Source organism: Dendrobium catenatum, unplaced genomic scaffold, assembly GCF_001605985.2.
Source record: "Dendrobium catenatum unplaced genomic scaffold, ASM160598v2 fragScaff_scaffold_579, whole genome shotgun sequence".
Taxonomy (NCBI): Eukaryota; Viridiplantae; Streptophyta; class Magnoliopsida; order Asparagales; family Orchidaceae; genus Dendrobium; species Dendrobium catenatum.
In genome coordinates, this window is record NW_021319041.1 from 213943 (window position 1) to 236797 (window position 22855).

The 22855-nt window shown below is 35.9% G+C and overlaps 1 protein-coding gene and 1 long non-coding RNA gene across 4 annotated transcripts; both read right to left on the reverse strand.

Annotated features, from left to right (window-relative positions):
- Nucleotides 1-1245: 1245 nt before the first annotated feature.
- LOC110111867 lies at nucleotides 1246-16838 on the reverse strand. Of its 3 annotated transcripts, none has more exons than XR_003700712.1 (4): nucleotides 15380-16838; nucleotides 13340-13953; nucleotides 13178-13259; nucleotides 1246-1315 (listed from the first exon to the last, which is right to left on the reverse strand). It is a non-coding gene; the product is annotated as an uncharacterized LOC110111867 (long non-coding RNA). The 3 variants fall into 3 exon arrangements; XR_003700713.1 differs by lacking the exon at nucleotides 15380-16838 and having other exon boundaries at nucleotides 13340-13468; nucleotides 13816-14812; XR_003700711.1 differs by lacking the exon at nucleotides 15380-16838 and having other exon boundaries at nucleotides 13340-14812.
- A 163-nt stretch (nucleotides 16839-17001) lies between these two features.
- Nucleotides 17002-20050, reverse strand: LOC114579626. Its single transcript, XM_028694842.1, has 5 exons — nucleotides 19986-20050; nucleotides 18189-18210; nucleotides 17904-18078; nucleotides 17564-17751; nucleotides 17002-17062 (listed from the first exon to the last, which is right to left on the reverse strand). Exons 1-5 carry the CDS (start codon nucleotides 20048-20050, stop codon nucleotides 17048-17050), a joined length of 465 nt encoding a protein of 154 aa, XP_028550675.1. The 3' UTR covers nucleotides 17002-17047.
- Nucleotides 20051-22855: the final 2805 nt, after the last annotated feature.

The window sequence follows — 22855 nt, forward strand, 5'->3', positions numbered from 1 at the left end:
AAAAATAAGAATATTTTTTGAAGGAGTTGCACATGTACATACAAACAGATAATTGTGCGAGTTTTTTCAATATTCCCTCAAAACAAGAAGTCGGTATTTCAATCAAGTGCCATGAGTAATACTTTCCTTTAGCTATGGAGTCCATCAAATTGCCAACAGTAGAAATAGATTGTCATTCCTTCATCTAATCAAAACAACAATTTTATCCCAACTTTCAAAATGCAATTAGAACCATAGATTGTACCCGCATCCCTACGGTCATTAATAGAATAATATAGAAGCAATACTGTAATAAAAAAGGATTTACTTCACAAAATGTTTAGGAAGGTTCCAAATCAAGCGGGAGTTGTTTAGGAAGGTTCCTAATTAAGGAAGAATTATTTAGGAAAGTTCCTAATCAAGAGGGAGTTGTTTAGTAAGGTTCCTAATTAAGGGGTAATTGTTTAGGAAGGTTACTAATCAAAGGGGGAGCTATCTAGGAAGGTTCCTAATAAAGGGAGAGCTATTTAGGAAGGTTTCCTAATTGCGTTTATGTTGTTCATGAAGAGGTTAATTGTTTAGGAAGGTTTTCTAATTATGTTTATGATGTTTATGAAGGGTTTAATTATTTAGGAAAGTTTCTTATTTCTGTTTATGCTGATCAAGAATGTTTCAATTGTGTATTGTGTTAGATGCTATTTAAGGGAGAAGGAGAGTTTGGTCTACGGTTTGAAATTTATATTTTGTTGAATTCTAGGGTCTGTTTACAAGTTTCCTAGTAGTGTCTAGGATTTGTGCAAAGCTGATCTACCTCTCGAATAGTAGATCATTTGTATCTTACATTATTATTGAAGAGATAATCCAAAAATCATTCCTATCTTGTGTTAATATGTTTTCCTTCTCATTTTATTGTTATTTTTACAAGATATCAATTAGGACTGCAAAAAAAAACCTCTTGGGCAAGTGTTGAGTCTACAGGTTTTAGAACATGTTGCTTAAGTTGTAAGTAAGCCAACTTGATTTAGTAATTATTGAGAAGTTTGGTTATCGCCAAGATTATTTCCGGGAATCTGGATGAATCATTTAACCAAGTAGAGTTGGTAGCATAAATTAAAGATGCAACGAAGCATACAGGTTTTAAGAATATATTGCAAATACAAAGTCAAAATATACCAAATCTACAAAAGAAACAATAATAGTGAGAACAAAATTTATAAATGAAGCGACTATAATAAAGAATATGGTGTTCTGGACTATTCCTACCCAGCTGCAACAACAGGTTCTTCAGTGTAAGTGTTGACATGTTTTGCAACAACTTCCCATGCTGTATAGAAATCTAACAAGAAGGAAGAGGAAACATGCCATTAATATATCTTTGCGAAAGGGTAGAAATAAATCAAATCCATTTCAATATGAAAATAATGAAAATAATCAAAATAATACCTGCATTATAGTCAATAACTAAATTGCCACCACAATCATGATATAAAGATTGTGTGTGCATGTTAGAGTTTACGCTAGCAAGGAAATTAATTGCATATGTATTAGTGATCTTCAAGAGCATCTTTCATGTATTACTGAACTCAATAAAATAAAAAGAGGCTTTAACTTCCTTATTTAAGATAAATACACCAATTACCATATTTAAAAACAATTGGCTCTTGATAGGAAGGTGTCGGGGTATAAGAATAATTTAGAATTTATTTTCCATGTATTTTTCGAGTAGACCACAGATTAACCCAATAGTAACACTCCGTAATAATACATTTTATAATATTCCATGGGAAATTAGATGCATCTCTCAATTAATGAAAAATCAAAAATCTTTTCTCTAACTTGATAGGAGTTTAAGCCTAAAACATGTTTAACTATTCTACGATAATTCAGTTTAATGCTGACCCAACATGAATCTACTGACAATGTGAAAGGCCTCAAAGTTCAGTGTGATGCACTTTGTTATGCAAGAACATTACAATGATCCTGAAACAAGAATTCAACAAATAGAAGATAACTTGTAAATAAAAAGTTATAAAAACAATAACAACAACAGCGACTTCAAACCTTTATTTCACTATGTAGGAGATGCTACATAAATCTTTTTTTTTTCCATTGTGTGCTATTAAGAGTCAAATTCTCATTTAAATCTAATAAAAAAGATCATTCGTAAAACATTCTAATCAACTAATAAAAAGTTATAAAAGCAAGGATAAAATTAAACAAAGAGAAAACCAGAAACATAGCTGAGTCATACCATTTGATTTAGGTTATGAATCTTTCTTAGCTTACCAAATCACAAGTATCAAGACCAAAGAGAAAGAATGGCAATAATGAGGAACTTGGGGTAAGGTATCTTGGCATCCAACCCTTAGTGAAACTCAACTAGCATAGAAATACTTCAGACAAAAGAGAAAAGTCGATAAAAAAAGCTCTCTCTAAAGGCTTGATGTTGTTGTTGTTTTGTTGTATGAAAGGAAACAAATATGGAAGGCCAAAGACAACAGAAACTTATACATAATAATAATCCCACATAGTAATATAGAAGAGCAGTCAATGTGTTACATAGTTGGATCAAACAAAAAAATGTCAACAGTTACCAAATACTTTCAAGGCCATTTTAATATTATTTTATTATTATTTTATTATTTTTTTAAGGGCATTTTAATATGAATTGTATTGAATTATTCTACGGTACGACTTTGAATTCCCTCCTCGTTAAATTGACCATTCGGGTTGGGTCGTGAAAGAGCTAGGCCTGCCCACCGTGTCAAAAAATACACAAGTGGGTGATGTCGCAAGACATCATGGCCGTAAGTCTTCAATCTCACCATGCCAAGAAATATGTGAGTGGGTCTTCGGGTACCTATTAAGCTTTTTTTTAATTCCTTGCACACTAAAAAATTGGGAATTATCCCAATGTCTCCTGCTCAAAGGAGAAATTTGAGGTCTTGGCATGCCCACTACACTTAAAAAAACATGGTGGTGTTGTGAGATACCTCGGTTGTGGATCTTCTATCCCACCACAACAAAAAGGAACAAGTAGGTATTCATTTACCTAATAAATATTTTTAAGTTCTAGGAATTTATACCTTCGCGAGGCTTGAGGAGACAACGATAGTGGCAGTAAATATTTTTGGCAGGAGGCTATTTTGTTGTAAGTGGAGGAAAATCAAGAGACTATGATAGGTTTTAGTCAAAGAAGGTTCGAGGTGGAAGCAAGGATGGGATATTTTATACGACAAGTAGGTTGTCTGACAATTGGAGTGATGAGGACATCTGTCAGTGGAGGGATTATCAGAGACGGGATCGGAAATCAACGGCCACGATTGCATCTTTTTTTGAGTTATTATTTATATTTTTATTTATTAATGTATTGTTTCTGATTTTACCCTCACTTGAGGGGGTAGGTTATTGTGACGCCTGAGGGGCACATTTGTCTTTTGATGTTTACTACTATACTTGGTTATTTATATCCCTTTTGTCTTCTTGAGAGGGGATGATGATTACTATGAGATTTCTTTTTTCACTTGTGTTCTTGGAGAGCTTGTGAGCTTATGTGAGAGTTGAATGCCCAAGGTGAGGGCAATGAAATAAGCACCAGCCGCAAGAAGCATTCGGGCTCATGTTCTTCTTACTCCATCTTCTTCATCCTCTTCTCTAACCAGTCCTCCCCTTCCTCCTCTAAGACATCGGCCTCACCCCAAATCCACCCAAAATCAACCCCACCACCATACCCAAGCACACCCCCCCCCAAAAAAAAAAAAAAAAAAACCATCCTATCACATAACTATTGGCCTCTTCCTGCCTACCCACCCCCCCAAACCCATCCTATCACATAACTATTGGCCTCTTCCTTCCTACCCAAGCTGCTGGTCTCCACCTCTAAACCCTAGTAGTCGGCAACCATTTCCCCCATCCCGAGATCCTAAAGTTACCCAAATTTACTACTTTCCTAATTTATCGTATTATTAATTTGGAAGGTCTCTAATTCACATTCAAATGAATATGAATTTCAAACCCTTCCTAATTGATATAAACCTATTTTAGGAAAGCCCCCAATTCTTGCAAATATGAAATTACTTAAGATTTGATTTTAAATCCACATTCATCGCATGTGGACACATTCAACGTATATGGACACCTTCCCTTTTTCGGCTGAACCCCCCCTCTCTCTCTCTTTAATTGTTTCCTTCCCAATTGGGAGCTCCTATTAAGAAGACAATTAGCCACCCCTCCCCCTTATTCCCTCTTTAACTCTTTCATTTTAGGGAAATTAAAATAAAGTTTCCTAATTATCTCCTCCCTTAAATCTGAATTTAATTTCAGATTTCTCCCTCTTTGATTCAAATACATGTTCTACAACTAAATACTCCCTTTCCCTCTTCTATGGCCGGCCCTACCTCCACCCCACCACTTTTAATTAGCCCCCCTAACCTCCCTCCCACCTATACATCGATTATTTCAGGTTTTCACCTTCACCAAGATTGTTGTCCTACATCCGGAAATCATCCTAGTTGCAGTCCAGAATTTCCTGCACGCAATAGTTTGCTGCCTTGTTGTCCATGACCTCCTAGCTCTTTGACCAGATGTTCCAACACGTGACAACTTGCTATCCCGCCGTCCAGTAACTAGTTGTATAGTTACTGTCCTGACTTCCAGGAACTATTCGATCATTATCCAAACATCCAGAATTGTTGTACTGCTGCCTAAAGCATGTGAGAAGGGTTTATTGAGAGTATGAGTGAGTGGACCCAACTAGTGACTAGTCTAAATATTAATTTATGGATTTCCTTTGAAAATCCCTCATGTTATTCTAAGCTTGATTGAATTGGTTAATGTTATGATCCTAAATAATTATCGTGTAATTTGGCCTAAGCTGCATCATCCCTCTTATTGTATTTAATCTCTGTTGAATTCGCTATAAATTAAAATAATTATTATTGCTCTAATCTAAGGTGTTTAATTTCAACATTGGATATTTACATACGCATCTAGTTCTACAACATGGAGCTAGGTGGAAATTTAGGGTCATATATGGCTTGCAGGCAACAGAGCGATTGCATGTGGACAGGCAGGTTGCATACTGAAGGTTGTTTGGGACGGGCAAGCTGGAAGGGAATTGAGGCGATGAGGTAGATTTTTGTAAGTAAAGGGAGTAGTGGTGTTGACGTACTTTTTCGCATCGAGCCCGATTGGGCTCGATCGTGCTCGATCGATTCGATCGAAGGTCGTCAAGACGAAGTTGACTCAAATCGAACCTTAATTTAATTTAATTAAATAATTTTAATTAAAATCAAACCCCGTCGAGCGTCGTCGAGCTCAACTCTACACAATTCGACACCATTCGGCGCCGATTCGAGCTCAATTTCATGAAATTGACTCGATCAGGTTAAATCCGGGCTCAATTTCAGCCTTAATTTGTTAATTTAGGCTGAATTTAACTTTCAAGCCATCTCTTTGAGATCTAGTGCTGAGATTGAGCTCCAAATCCCACTCAATTTCATTTCAAATGGCAGCCAAATCTACTCGAGTAGATATTTCTCTCGTTTCTCGCAACGAGGCTGTAAGATGGGACCGAACAGGGGCGTCTTTCGGCTCTGTGCTGGCGCCCCTAAGTAAACGAAATGAGTGGGGAGCCTCATTCGGCTCCCCTGTTCTGTTCCTTCGCCCGTCCCGACACACAGAGAGAGCGAGCGAGAGAGCAGAGGCGAATCCCCTCCTTCGTGCGACTCCACCAGGCGGAAGCCCCGACCGGCCTCCCTCTCGCGTGCAGAAGTTACGACCGGCCTCCCTCTCGCATGCGGAACCACATTCCGACTCCACCTGGACGGTCGGCCAGACCAACCAAGAGCTCCGTCCCTCTTATCCGCCAGAGCTTCCAAGATCGCAAGCTTCAGGAAGTCTTTACACCTTCCTTCCTCAACTCCGGCGAGCTCGTAGTGGTCAAGAAAGCTGTTGGAGACTTCCAAACAGCAAAGGAAGGCTTCTACTCTCTTCCTTCTTCGTCTCCGGCGACCTCGAGGCGAGTCGGCAGCTGTTGGAGACTTCCAAACAGCAAAGGAAGGCTTCTCCTACCTTCTCTTTCAACTCCGGCGACTTCTCGACGATGAAATTAGCTCCAGGAGACTGTCAAACAGCAAAATCTGCTGTTTGGAGCGTGTAAACAGCAGCCATACAGTTTTCGAGAGCTGTCAAACGCTGAAAACTGCTGTCGAGAGTGCTTTGTACAACAAATCCACCCTCCGGAGTAGCTTGGACAGCAGCGGCGATGTCCAGAATACCTTGGACAGCGACTTGGAGCTTGGACAAAGCTTGGAACTTGGATAGGAGCGCTTGGACAACCCGGGGAAGGTATACCACTAGAACTTAGGCGAAACCTTAAAGCTCCCAAGGCCAATTGCAATGTGGTTGACGCCTCCAAGCCCTAGGTCCTTAGAAACTTCAATTTTTGCTCTACTAAAATCCTATATCCGCTGTCCCCTTGTTTAAATCATGAAAATTAAGTAAATTTCCATGATTTGTTCTCATGTGAGGGCTAAAAAGATAGCGGCGTGGCGATGGGGCGTTGGACTTGTGTTCAACGTCCCTATTTTTGCATGAAAATAATGTCCATGTCATGTTTAGTACTCTTGCCTTTGACCAAACCTTAGGTTTAGTAGCTCGCCCAATGTCTAATGAAATGTAGAAATGCGAGGTTTCTTGTCTAAGAGTGGCACGCGTTAACATACCCTAAAACTTGTATGTTTCAACTAGATTAGCACATGCATGTGTTAGTTTTACACCGCCATGACATCCACTATCTCCTCTAAATTTGTTAGACGTTCAAGCATGTGTTTCAATCATTTTTTTTATGAGGTTAGGGTTTGTTCATGAGCACTTTTAATTCATGCTACAAACTCTACAATTAATGAATTGATTGGAAAATATTATTGAACTCCAAATTTAGGAAGGCAAAGCGAAAAAGAAAAAGTTTTTTTTTACATGCTCTCATTTCTTAACGCTAAACTAAGCTTGCAATATTCGCTATATGTCTATGGCTATGATCCTTGTACCTACAATTTGCAAAACCCTGAATATGCCCACCAAACTTATGGATGCTTGTAAAGCAAAGATGGGGTGGTCTATGGCTTCAAGGAGCTTATAGATTGCACCCCATCATATATTGGAAGTTTGTTGGACATGTTTAGTATAGTTTGTAAGTTGATGGGTTAAGGGTTTTAACACATAACTTAGGCACTTGGTGAAGCTTTCGAAAAGACAATCGAAAGCCTTCACCCTTAGGCTCCCCTTAGACTCTAGAAAACTAATTCTTAGAGCCTATCCATAGGATTTCTAATGACATTCCATCCTATGTCTTTAGGTCCCTTAGATGATATCATATATTGTCTTTCTAGGAGAGTCGTAGGAGCATGTCCACCCTATCCGACCTCTCAAATCATGCCAAAATTGATTTGGAGATCGTTTCATGAATCGGGAATTCTCCAATCAAGTTTTCCCTTCCCATGCATAATGGTTTGGAGCACCTCAAGGCTCCAAACACTCCGATGCATGAAACCTTTTGACTTAGGACCAAAATCCTAGGTTTGTGACACTTTGTTTATTAATACAAGATCAATAAGCATTTGTCCATTACCCTTCATCTTGGATATCTTGGAGCCCTCCCAAGGCCCCAAAATAATCCATCAACTTTAATCATCATGACTTTAGGAACAAGTCCTAAGTCATCTCCCTTTTGTTGAGACAAAAATCAACAAATGCATGCACTTCCGTAAGTGATATTTTGGAGCTTCTCTAAGCTCCAAATGTCCATCGTGTGTATCACTTGAACTTGAGACCAAACTCTCAAGTTCTCTTACTTAGTTTGTTGAACCATCTAATCAACAAACACTTTACTCATGTGTTGTATTTAGAGACTGTCTAATACTCCAAATGCTCCTCCTGCACATGAATCTTTGTAGTTTGGAGTCAAACTCTAGGCTATCAACCCTTGTGTTGGAACATAAAACCAACCCATCTTTTCCATCCTTCGTTTGTTAAGACATACAATTGACAAATGAATGTTCCACTCCCCCATGTATGATAATTCGAAGTCTCCAAAGGCTCCGATCAATTATCATTACATGATAGTCAAACTTTAGAAACAAATTCTAAGTAATCCTCCATTTGAATGTTGAAACAAAATCAACAATCCTTCTCTCTCATACATGATTATTTGGGACATCTCAAATCTCCAAATGTATCATTGTATGAATCATCTAGACTTTAGAACCAAATCCTAAGGCGTTTCTTCATTTGTTGAGTCATAAAATTAACAAATGAGCATCTATCCCTATTCATTTGGCTCCAACCAAGTGAATGACCTTCCCCTTGAGTATCAAGTACTCAAAGAGCATTCATGAGATTTTGTAACTTCAAAGTCACATCTCTCTCCTTTAACCCCAAAGTTACAAGGAGCCTAGCAAATCACTCATGCATTGGAACGCAAAACCAATGAATCCTCTAGATTTGGGATTTAAATCTAGGTCCCCCTCCTCCATTCACTTAGCCTAACTTAAGTGGATGATAACCTCTCTTTGGATACTAAATGTCCAAAGTGCACATTCAATCGGCAACTTGCAAGTTGCATTCTAGTCATAATCTATTATAAGTCCAGATTATAAGAGAACTTATGAACCTTCTTTTACCCTCCCATGTACAATCACTGGAGCGTTCTTGAAGCTCCAAGCGTTAGATTACATGAATCATTATAGCTTGAAACTAAGTTCTAAGCTATCCCCCTTTTTGTTGGAACATAAAACCAACAAACCATCTTCTTCCTTCAACCTCAAAGTTGTAGAAAGCTTCTCATATAATTTATTTGTTGGAACACAAACCAATGAATAATCTTTTGGACATAGGATTCAAATCCTAGTCTCCCTCATTTGCTTAGCCACTATTTAGCAAATGAATGCTCCTTCTTGGACACTCAATGCCCAAGGAATTCCTTTCAACATGCAATTCAAAATTTGCTTGTTGCTTCTCTTTTCTACAACTTAAGGGTTGTAGAAAGTCCTCTCATTTTCCTAAATCCAAATCTAGGAGAATGGTCGTCTCCCCTTTGAACACCAAAAATTCAAGGGCACTCATGAATGTGGAATCTATAAGTTTCACATGGTTTCCCCTTTTCTACAACTCAAAAGTTGTAGGAAAACCATCTTATTCTCCTAAAAATCAAAATTAGGAGAATGTACTCATCTCCTTTGAGCACCAAATGTTCAAAGGATCCCTATGATTTGCAACTTTTAAGTTGCATTTCTCTCCCCCTTTTCCTACAAGCCAAGATTGTAGGAGAAAATCTGAATCCATGTTTGTGCTCCCAAAACCCAAATTGGGAGGATGAATCCCATCTTTGGACACCAAGTGTTCAAAGAAACCACTCTAATCCGCGACTTCTAAGTTGCACTTCGGTCTATTTCTTTTCCTACAATTCTAAATTGTAGAAAATCTCTCAATTCCCCTTCATTTGCCTAGCCTCAAATTAGACAAGTGAATTTGTTCCTTTGAACATCAAAAGTTTAAGGAACATTTGTGGATTTGCAACTCACAAGTTGCATGTTTCCTTCTCTTATTTCTACAATCAAAAAAAGATTGTAGGAATTTTTCTTATTTCATTGACCCAAATTGGGTGAGTGAACATCCCATCTCCTTTTCTCCTCCAACCCAAAATTGGAGGATGAAACATTTCTTTTCTTTGAACACCACATGTCCAAAGAAATTCCTCCAATTTGCAATCTCTAGATTGCCCATTGGACTATTTGTTTTCCTACAAATCTAGATTGTAGGAAACCACCAAAATCCTCTTCATTTCTCTTAACCCAAATTAAGAAAATGAAATTCCTCCTTGAATACAAAAATTCAAGGAACCACCTTCTTGATTTGTAACCTTAAAGTTATTAATCATTTTTTACTCCTATAGGCTCCAAAAGTCTTAAGGAATTCCTTACCTTAGCTCAAAGCCATATGTTCTTTTACTTTTCCTACAACTCAAAAGTTGTATGAAGCCCACTTTCACTCAACCTATATTGAGTGATCCAATTTTGTCCCAAATAATCGTACTTGTTGAACCAAAAATAACAAGTAACTTCACCTCAAGCTTAGGATTCAAGTCCTACTTCTCTTTGCCCTTCCAAACCCAAGTTGGAAGGGGGCAATTCTCTCTTTGGACATCAAAATGTCTGAAGATCTTCATGAATTTGCAACCCAAAAGTTGCATTTTCTCCCCAATTCTCCTCCAACCCCAAAGTTGTAGGAGATTTCTCCTCTCTTTGGCTCCAAAAGCTAAATGGAACTCTCCAACATTTAGCACAAAAGCTAAATGTTAGATTCCTACCTCTTCTTCTTGGCTCCAAAAGCTAAGGAGAATTTCCCTCAACAAGTGGCCCAAAAGTCACATGTTGGACACTCCTTCCTTAGACCCAAATTCTAGAAGGACTTTTAGTGCGACATACCACAGAAGCCTCACACACTTAGGTGCACAGCCCCTTAGGCATGCTAGGATTAGGATTTTTCTTTGTGTGCGCATGTGATTGATGTTGTGGATTGATTACCCTTGGATTGTCTGCGTGTGGGCACTTGCCCATAAGTGGTTAATATAGAAATATAAATGCTTTTCTGTGCAGGATGTCATGTCCAAGAAGGGGGTAAATGTCATGATTTTATTAATGCTATTTGCTTACAGGCGCTGCTTAAAACCCCCCAGGAGACATGACCAATAGTGTAAAAGCAGGGGGCCTAGCACTTAGCACTCTAAGTGTTAGGCCAATTTTGAGATGATTACATGCTTAATTATAGAAACTGCCTCCTAACTCTATTTTGCAGATTTGAGTCTTTTTTCTATTTTATATCATGTATTTGATTAGATCTAGGATGTAAAACTTGTGGGGTTTGATTGAAAAGAAGGGAGGATCGAAGGAGAATGCACCATTTTGGAGATGAAGCCCAAAGACCTCCTTGATTGTTAAAGCTTGAAGACCCCCACAAGTAGAGTCTGTAAATATAATTGGGTTGTATAATGGCAGGCAACTCAGCTGCCAAACATGTTTGTAATAACTGGGACATTATTTACATTTCTATCTTTATTTATATACAAAAGCATGTGTTGAAGTGTTTATTGGGTGCGCAATAGAAATGCATGTCTTTGGTTTCTTCTCTTGTTTTTGTGGGTGTGGCCTGGACTTGATCACGTTAGGCTCTTAGGATAAAAACTAAGTTTTCTACCCCTTAATATGTAAGCAATCTAAAAAAATAAAATCAAATTAGGCTCCATGTTTTTCAAGTAAAAAAAATTGCATGGCTCCCTTCAAGGAGCCAAGTTTTAAAAATTAAAACAATCATGCATAGCCCAAATGTGTTGCATGTAGAATGCCCTCACTTAAGGATTAGATAACAAAAGTCTTTTTCTTTATAAGTCAACATTTGCATACCACACACTAAGGCATCTTGGCCTCAAAGCCAAGTTGTAAGACCTATCTTCTAAATAAAAACAACCCTACCACTCTACATTTACATTGAGATCGAATAACATGGTTTTAAAAGCGATTAGGGGGAGTTTAGATGGTAATCCCTTCCGGGAGGGACAATAAATCCAGAGGTCGGGCGGGTTATGCCTCTTGTGAGGTGTAGCTTGTAAGTCCCTCATTGCACTTGTTAGATCTAGGTTCGAGGCACTACCTGTCGGTAGTCCTCACCTTAGTCTTAATGTCCGAGGCATGGGTTGATTCCAAATCACCCTATAAGCCCTCATCCTTCGGGCAGTTCCTACAATATATGTTGAAGGAATATAAGCCCCAACATTCTAATAAAAAGTTCAACTTAAACCAAAATTTAGATTGCTAAAATGTAAAGCCCAACATAGGATAGTCCGAGCACCTCTGAGTTTCCCTCAGAATCAAGTGCTCCTACTTTACCTTCTCTTGGACTTCACTCCAAAAATTTGATTCTAAGTTGATCAACCCTCTTCCTTGAAATTCCTAAAGACCAAACCTTTAAGCAAGACTTTCATGGATTTTAAAACAACAAAAATCAATTTTAGCCAATATTTAGATGACTTCCAAAGAAAGAAAACCACTAGTTTAATTAAAAGTTTTCCCAAATCAAACTTGGGATATAATTAACCATAGGGGCTTGCCCCTATGGGATGTCTGTACCCCAGAAATAAATAAATCCCACTCAATCAAACATTGAGTGTGGGAATCTCTGTTAAATAATTGTAAATTTTGTTATTGAGCCCATAAGAAAATTGTATTTTTACCCTCCGGGGTAATATATCGTATTCTTATGCCGTGCCCGATTATAAAATATGCAATCCGTTTGAGGATACAAAAATTCTCCAACAAGTGGTCATCGATGGGGTTATACAGGAGATTAATCAGCCTTAGGGAAATGCACAACAGCAACAACTAGGTGGCAACCAATGTTAAAGACAAGCTTTGAATTTCATATTACTCTGGTACTCTAGAAATATGTGTTTTTTTCAAGACAATTTTGATATTCCGAAAGCATTGGCGAAATCTGTTTCACAAATGAATGACATTTAGGCCACACAAGGTCACATATGTAAATCATTGTTTATCATCACATACTCATCTTGTATGCAAGCATTGCTGTCTTCATGAATTCAGCACTATAAACATGTCAATATAGCATTTTCTATAAATGGACAACGCTTTGAGCAATTTTAACTATGAACAAGGTGTTTCACGTTCATTTAACTCTTCGTCGCATCGATAGATCACCATTGCATCGATTGATTTTCATTCAAATCACATTTGTTCAAATTGACCGTGAAATATATATAGAGGTCAACATACTACTGCTCTTTTCGATAAGCCAAACAAATCTATCCAAGCCATAAAGAAAATTTAAACAACTTGCTCAGTTGGATTGCCTAAACCTTAGTGCTACAGTTAATCAATCATTCCCTATGAATGTTGATGATATAATCCACATAAAAGAACAAGATATTTTAGGAGGTAAAGCACTTCAGTTAAAAGCAGATAGCGCATGCTCAATGCACGGTTGCAATGATCATGCCATTGATGGATTAGCCAAGTTAGGCACAACATTGCTTCCAGCTTGATTGGCTATAAGAATAGTAGGTATTTTCTGAACTGCAATATGGCACAAATAGAAGCGCTACTACACCTAGAGTCAAAGAATTTACCAACAACATCAGCTTCACAGAGCGAAGAAAGACTATGTAGGCCAAGAGCTTTCACAGTGGAATCTTCACTCTCAATGCATGACTGAAAAACATATCAAACCAAAAAATGTTAAATACAAAAAAATGATTAATATATGAAAACAAGTTTTGGTTAGGCTATACCGACACAGAAAGTATGAGGTCAACACCCCTGTCGAATTGTCCTTGCAAACATCACGAACTGAAACAGCTACACTAACACAAATCTCCCTGACACTCAAAATTTGATAATGTTTTTGGACTCAGAACACCCTACACAAAAAAGAAGGTTAAGAGTTGAAAAAAGTGATCAATGAGGAATTATAGAAATTGACACAACACGATACAGTCAGTTCTCTTGAACTTCGATAAAAAATACACACAATTAGGCATCTTCCAACTTCAATTCTTCATTGCTAATATTGCAGATTTTATGTTCATTAAATCCCGAGCTAATTTACAACTAAATCCACATCACTGCATATAGACAGCTACGTTGATAACTTATATTATAGTATTATAATATCTGTCTCAAGAGTAATTTATTTAACCATGGAGATAAAGTAAAAGAGTAATCAGCAGAGAAATAAGCAGTTTAGTACTAAAATAAGGAGATTAACCTATAAATATAAATGTCTGATGTTCTGAAGGACTTAGTTTTAAAGAAGCCATATCCAATGCATAATGCTTCACCAATATGACCTTTGAAGACTGGGGATGCACAATAGCCTTACCAGTACAATACCTGAAGTCTGATTCTGGGATTGCATAAACAAAAAATACAACTTACATTTGATATGCTAGCTCAATTAAATATAGTACTCATTTTTATGAAAAAAAAACTCTCAATATAAAAATATGTCACACTGGCTTTAAATATTATCTCAAGAAATATAAATGCTATACAATAAATAAGTTGCTCAGCAGTTGTTAGAAGTACGTAACATGGCAATGTCGAGAAGTGTTTTGTTATAGATTCATATGAGAGCAGCAATACACTATCATTATAGGTTTATTGCCATATATATTTGAATAATGTTATTAGATCCTCTCCTCTCTTTAAAAAGTCAAATAGTTCAAGGGATGCATCGTATAGTAGCATGATGTGACCCTTAAAATATTACTTTTCTGGTATAGGTAGAAAAAAAACAGCCATCAGACTCCCAAGTCCAAATAAGACCATAAAGTCGATTGAAAACTCATGAAGTTATAAGAAAAAGTTAACATACAAAAATCAAATATGTAATACAAAAATTAAGATATTAAGTATTCAAAAATTCATTCAAAGTTGTGTATTCTGTAGAATGAAACCGACATCCCACTTTGTACACACTCTTAGGACAGGCTGATATTCAAAAAGATTGGGGAGGAAAGTGATCTAGTAATATTAAGGAATACAGGCTGATGTTCAAAAAGATGTTCAAGCACACCCATCATACTAGTTTATAAGGTGCAGTTAACAACGAGGGGTTGGTAATAATGTTGACCCAAAATATCTTTCTTCATATAATCAAATTATGAAGGTTAATTAAGAAATATCTTACAATTAATCATTAAAGAAAAAATCTTAATTTAATTATAAACATCAATCTTTGAGGTTTTTCAATGAAACCAGTAGCTTTGTGTACAAAATTCAAAATTTGATGAAACATATGACATAAATTTTCCTTATGACATGTTTAGTAATTGGTCGTAATTGATTTGCATAATGATTACTATTTAGCTGAGTGATTGGAAAAAGAAGGGCAAAGTTTAAGATATTTGATTTTTATAAGGATATGTTCTAATGGGGTCTTGTTTAGGCTACCTTGGAGTGTGATACCATTGGCCAATTAGGTCTGGCTGCGATAGCATTGCTAAATCTGAAGAATGTAACGAACATATGAATGGTATGGAAGGCTTTTAGATGTTGAACGTACCTGAACTGATATAGTTGTTGGTCTCCTAGCATTAACATATGTTCTAACTTCTAATAAGGCATTTGAAATACTTGAAGGAACTTAGCCTATCGAGAAGACATTTTTTAAATTATTTTAGAAACTTCCAACATTCTAACCATGGAGCAACTATAATTCAAAATCTTCTAAAGCATGCATATATGAAAATCTTCAACTCTATTAACACTTAACACAATAAACATTCATAAACTTTAGCTAGAAGTTGAAGATAATAAAGATGCCTTACTTGCAAATGCTGAAATACCCTATCACTTACACAGCAAATGAATGGCCACCGCATGCAGTGATCTAGAAATTACAATTATAATCAGAAATGAAATTTGAGCGCACAACTATGCATCTGCATGCACTTAAAAAAATTATAAAAAAAAAAACAACAGCTACTTTAAGGTAATCACAAAACTTATAAGAATGAAAATTATTCTTGCACACAAGCTCTGACACAGGGTAGGACGTCAACTTTATATTCTTTTCGTTTACAAGTTACCATTGATTAGGAAGTGTAACAAAAAGCTTGAACTTTGAAGTTCTAGTAGAAGAAATATAGGACTGAAAAGTAGACAGAATGTACATTAAAAATCATTGTAAGTTATCTTTCAACATAGTGTCGATGGTACAAAATAATAGACTAATTGGCCATCATAGGACACTAAAATAATGTATATCAAACAATCTTGAGGCTATTCAGTATAAATATAGAACTTATGGCTGTTAAAAAGGTTCATCATACATATAAAACTAACATTAATAGTCTACTGAATAATGTTGCTTCCATTTTGCATAATTACTAGTTGGATGTGATTGTTTCTAGCATGTTGCAATTGGAGATAACCTATTTCTTTTTGAAGTTATCTTCTTGTAATAGTGCAAGGCTTTAATTGTAATTCGGTGATATCTTTCCTGTGCTCTTTTCCCATTCTTTTATTTTAGTTATGATTGCATGTGTGATTAAATATTGTCAAAGGTCAAACAATCTAAATTTTTTTCATAGAGTGAGTTAAAGATCGAACATACGACTCTTTTATGATCCTTAATATCTATGCAGGATTTTTGTTAAACAATGCTTAAATAATCATTTGTCAAGATTCTTTCAATTTTTTTAATATAAACTAAAGGGACAATTAATTTTTAATAAAAGTTCATTGCGCGCAAATTTGACCTTACTCGCCAAATTTTGTGAATCTCATCTAAGATCTGTATCAAAAAAATTCACAGACCCTAAGATGTTTAAATAAACTACATAACTAACTGATGATGAGTATTTTGTTTTTTTGGCTTTTTAAACTATACACCAAATCCTTAGGAAATGTTTTGATAAAAATCTAAACAAAAAAGAATAAATGATGCATCATAAGTCTAAGAACTTAGCACATTTGGAAATGAGATATATAACAAAGAAATAGGATAAACCCATGAAGCACGAACACATACACATGAACACAGACATGGCACAAACACTGCGACACAACATAACAATAAAAAATAAGACACAACACGCCATGGACATAATGTTATATTTTATAAATGATAAATATAAAATACAAAATTCCTACAATTATCTATTATAAGGAAGCACAAGATAAGGTATAATATTATAAAAGAAACTTTATAATATTAAAAAAACAAATACAATTAATATAATAAAAAATTACTCAATCAAATTAAGTATTAAACTATTAATTACTAAAAAAGGCATAATTTCAACTTTTAAACCCATGAAGCACGAACACATACACATGAACACAGACATGGCACGAACACTGTGACACAACATAATAACAATAAAAAATAAGACACAACACACCATGAACATAATGTTATATTTTATAAATGATAAATATAAAATACAAAATTTTCAAGGTAATAGATCTTGCCAGGGCAAATAGTAGTAAGCTTAACAACTATGGTGCTGTGATTCAAAAACATCAACTGAGTTTGTCAGCTCATATGACAATGCAATGGTAACCATAAATGCCAGTTATCATCATAATGAAGTTTATAATAGTCATAGCATCATTTATTATCTATTTGTGGAATAAATAACTATTGTATTTCTTGGCACCTTGTGCCTTTTCACGTTGAGTGTGACAATTTATTCTAGAAAAGGAGAGTAGAATAACTTTGGAGAAATGAATCAAATTGAACCCCTAACTTTTTCTGAAAGAAAACAATTGTCAACGACTATATCAAAGTACCAATTTGGACACTTCACTCTTTAAATAGATACCAAATTAGTCCTTCCATGATATCATTTAGATCCCTGATTAAAATGTCAAGGGGGCAAAATGACACTTTTAAATAGTCAAGCCTTTGTAAATGGTTTGGGGACCATTTTGATCCTTATCTCATTAACTTGGATTCATTACTTTTTTCAGTAGATTTTAATAAATAATAAAAGAACATAACATACAAGTATTTTTGAAGAATTGCTCTCAAATTTCAATAGATTATTAATGTAGAAGAGAGCAGCTTGAAATATTTTCATGCCCTGTTTAGGGTTCTGAATGCCAAAGGCAACGAGAGGATCAACTTCGGAGTTGTCAAAAGCAGGAAATATAACTAAACTGTAAGCTATTGAGCCTAGCAATATATTCACCCCTGCAAGAAAGAAAACTGATGGCATTAAATCAAAGTATACCTGACAAGCTCAAACAGATATTGAAAGATGAAATCTGCAGTAGCTGGTCCTTGAAACATGTTCAATTTAAAATTAATAAAAGCTGTAATACCGAAAAATATGAAAAACACACCTTCATAATGGCTATATGATGATTGAGGAAATGTAGCTTTTTCCCTCTCAATAGTTAATAGATGCTCCCTTAACCATGACTTCCAGTATAATGGCCCACAGTATTTTTCATTTTCACAAGTGATCTTATCACTAGTAAACAAAAAGAAATAGGAACTATATGGCAATTGTTGGCCCTGAAAATTAAAATGCAAAATAAATAGCCAAAATGAAAGGGTTTCAAAAGATAAAGAAAACATTCCAATATTTTAAAGAAAATTTGCAAATCATTAAATGAAGCAAGCACGAACATCAACACAGCAAGAAAACTGCATATCAATTTAATCACAACAAATAAAACTTAAAGTTGACAAGAAAATCCATGTTTAACATCCAAAGATAACAATTGAATATTGTATAAGGTATGCTTAGGTGGATGAGTGGCTTCACTCTTACAGATAGAATGCAAAAAGAATATATACGTGAAAAAGTTGGAGTAGCTATAGTGGCAGATAAGATTAGAGAGAGCCGACTTGGATGATTTGGTCACATAAAACAACGACCTTCTGATGACCTGGTTAGAAGAGTGGATGTTTTAAATTTAGCCTATGTTAAGAATGGTAGACGTAGGCCTAAAAATAATTGATTAAAATATATTAGAAATATCTTTTTTTATTAGATTAAAAATATATTAAGTAAATCCTAGCCATTTTTTAAGTTATATTTTCCCATTAGCCTGATTAATTAATTAATAACTTCCGTTATGACCATCCCAATAAATGTTCAACTTCTAGTCATCTATTTTGATGGCCCTTTCAATGAGGCTTAATGAATGAGCACATCAAATATGGTGCATGCACATCAAGGGATTTATTGGTCTTAAGGCCGGTCCGATTCAACCTAAAAAATCGTTTGTGTATCAAGCCAAACGAATCAGGTTAGAATCGCCAGTTCAACTAGCGAACTGATAAACCGGTTATGATTCCCTTTAAGCCGGCCGGTAAAACTTCTTAATTATTTAAATTATTAAATAAATTAATTTAATATATCTTGCATACAATTTTAAGTAATATTATAATTTAACAAATTAATCTAAATTTAAAAATGCTTATTTAAAAAAAATTGAACTAAATATTTTATATGGCTCCATTACTCTGTGTGAGTTCTTATCTCATTTAAACTCAAAAAGCAATATAAAAATTATCAAAGGGAAGTTCTCAAGTGATGTGGAATTAAATAAGTTGAAATTCTTAGTTCTTATGTTTACATCATTGACTATATATTTTGAAACATAGTTTTTAAATAAACTTTTTATAATGTAAATAGTATTTATTTTAAATTAGTAATGTTAAATAAATTATATACTTCATTTATAATTAATATAATATATAGAAAACCTTATTGCTTGGTTATTAGAACTTAAAGAGAAGGAACATGATTTTTTTAATATATTCTTGCAATAATAATGATGAGCAAAGTAAATTTACAATAATTAGTATATCATACATGTAGGTGAACATGCACTATTCAACTAATTAAGTAAAAAAGGACAACAAATTCTCAAAAAAAAAAAATATTAGATACTGTTCGCTCAAGAAAAATGACACTCAGCACGAACCCCGCTTTTCAAGCATAGGGTTCTATTTTCCTTGAGGTAGATTGAATTTTAATTAATCAAACTTCTACCAAGGATTTTATTGAGATTTATTTAGATTAGGATCCTTACTTCCTATGAGCACAAGCCCGCATAGTTAATTATCTATCTTACTTCGTAGGTGAGAACTCTCGATTAAGGATGAATCATTTAGTATAGCTTCAAAATTTAAGTTTTAGTTTCATTTGTGAGGGGTAGAGGTTGACCTGATCAAGAATCTATGATTCCACCATCCTAGAAATACTGTAAATCTCAATCTACCAATGCTAACAAAACATTGATTACATGTTAGTTTAGATTTTGGATAGATCTTACGGCTTTCATTGAAAGCTGCATGTTAGTTTTAACTTTGAGGCTTAATCGGGTTTGTTTTATCACTTCAATTTGAAAACTTTCTGTTGACCTCCATGTAAAGACCAATAGTGGAGAGCAGAAATCCCGCATACGTACCTGAATCCCGCGATACTTTCCCGAAATCGCCCAAAATCACAGTAGCACGGCACCGAACAGTCCATGTTTTCTGCCCAATCCCGTTCCAGCTAGACGCTCCTCTCGTCTTTAAAAGCCAGATGAGACGAGGCTTAAGCTCTACACACACGACTGCTTCCACACTCACTTCCCTCCGGCTCTGCTTCGTGCTTCCAACGACCCGACACTAGAACCGCAGAAGCCCTTCCGACCAAACTCTGCCTTAAACCACAGCCTCGATCGATCTCCCTTCGTCACGCAGAGCCAGCCGAATCCAAAGCCTATGCCGCCGACCTCCTCAGCCTTGATATCTTCAACAACATGTAGTGAATGTTATAATACTCCTATAATCAGTAATAATCCTGTACTAAGAAAATATACTAGCTCCCTACAAGCAAGAGTAAAGGGTCCTTATAAGGGATTCGACATACACACTAAATATCACATACAATCTACAAACAAATGCCAAAGACTACAACAAGTGCAAGCTCCTACGATCCAAAGCAGGAGACTCGTTAGTGCACTACGATTCACCTGTAGAAAGAAACCATAGTGTACGACGGTCTGCCTGTATAAAGCAGCGAACAACTCTATTCAATAGCTGCTACGCCACGTCACCGGATCTGCAACATTCGTAAAAGCAGATAGAAGGTTCCAACAAAGTCTGAAATAAATACCTCTGCACGTGCTCTATAAATTGTATATACATAGGTACACTAAAGGGGAAAATACAATCTCAACTCGTATGGGCCCCGGCGAGCGTGTTATTGGTACACACGTGACGTCTAGGGATGCTGCGCGGGTTGATAAGTGAATTCAAGTTCGAACCTGATCCTTCTATATGGATCGATAGACGTCGACAGGGTTTGAACCAACAAACAAATATACGATTGTGGCGACCATTATATTTATCTTAATACATTCATATTAGGCCTTCAAGGTCTATAACAATACGAATTCACTAATAAGGGCATAAAACATACGAAATCCGATCCTCTATCGATAATTTGATAGAGTTGACAAGATTCAATCAACAAAAGAAAAATGACCCCAAACACCCCGATGATGGCCGTGTTGAATGCAGATCTCAACCGGAGGGGTTCCCAAATATTTTCAAATGCCTCTCAAATATCCAAAGTCCATAGCTCCACCCAAAATACCCATAAAAATTAAAAAAAAAACCCAAAACTCCATCCAAAACTCTACAAAAATCATAAAATTAAAAAATATTTAAAATTAAAATGAATCCATCAACACTTAAAGCAAAGCCCATCCACCCTCCACAACAGTCTGTCAGGGTGGACAAATTCAAATAAACTCTAGCTCACAAAAAGCCAAATGCCTACTCAAAAATATCACTAGGATCCATTCTCAAACAATCTCTTGCCAATAAGGACGTGGTACGTGTCCTCTAACCGGCAGTTTCGCCGCCAAATGGTATTGCAGGTAAACGGTTATGACCCGGGGCCCTCTGAACCGAGTGGTTTTGCTGCCAAATGGCACCACAGATAGCGGTTATGGCCAAAGCCAATACACTCCTTAGTGGCGTTAAATCCTTGAGATATGAATCAATAGGATATGATCAATAGGGCACAAAGCCTCCTGTTAGCTAAAGTGGATTCAAATTTGTCCCCTTAGGCAAATACTCATCCCAAGTCTATAAGGTCTCCTTGGATGAAGCAACCCATAGCTGCCGACAAGGATCCTTCTGTCAGGTTGGGTCGACTACCTCCTCTGACTAAGTAGACCAGGGACCACGATAGCCCGGGATGATGGAACCATGGGATCTTGATCGAGCCCATCATCCATTCCCCCACCATCCGCTTTAAGTACACGATGGTGAAATTTTTTTTTTAAATATCAAATTTCCAAACATCCAAATTTTCCAAATTCTCAAATTCTCCAACTATTTCCAAACCCATTGCTACTACTATACGCTTGATACTATATATCTATGGATATAATGTATCTGATTGACGACTAGCCTTAATCGAAAGTTCTCTCTCGTGATCGGGAGGGGTAATTATCTATAGGGGCTTGCGCCTATAGGAAACCAGAACTCATATCATAAAGTCCTCACAAAATGAGGGCGAAATCTCTGGGTAGTGTCTTATCTACAAACTCATCTGCCTTTCAAAATTTACTTCGGAACTTATTCAATTAAAACTGCCTCGCCGAATAAAAAGAAAAGCGGGCGGCGGCCGGAGCTGAATTTTCGGAGCCCACACTTTCAAAATCCATAATAATGTAGTATAATCAAATCACTATACATGTGAGTTTAAATCATTATAATTCATTATCCAATCAGCATCTTATATCATATGCTCAATATCACTTGCTAAGTATAGGAAACATGTGCTTTATAATCATTAATCAATAAACAATGATTTGGTAGTGGTAACTACAACATTGAATCATAAGTAATATTAAGTACTAGTATCTAAAAAACTAATGGTAGTGACAATAAAATAGTGAAGTATCAATAAAATAGTAATCAGCAGAATAATAAAATAGAATAGTAAAAGTAGTGCAGTAACATTTATTCCAATAATCACGCTTAATAAGTAAGGAGTTGTTGCTTGAGCGATGTTTTTCTAGTAGTCGATAATCAATAATCAATAATTAGTAATCATTGGCCAATTAAACAAATTCATCTTGCCTTGCCCATCAACACAGTAGTAACTCTTTATGACTTTCAATTAGTGAATCATATTAATCAATAGAGGATAACATCAAACCAAGTACATGTCGGTCAATCTTCAACTAACATCATTAAAGCCAGCCTTTACTTATCCTCACACATACTATTATCACAATATTATAATAGTAATAGAAACCAAGTATTACTCAAT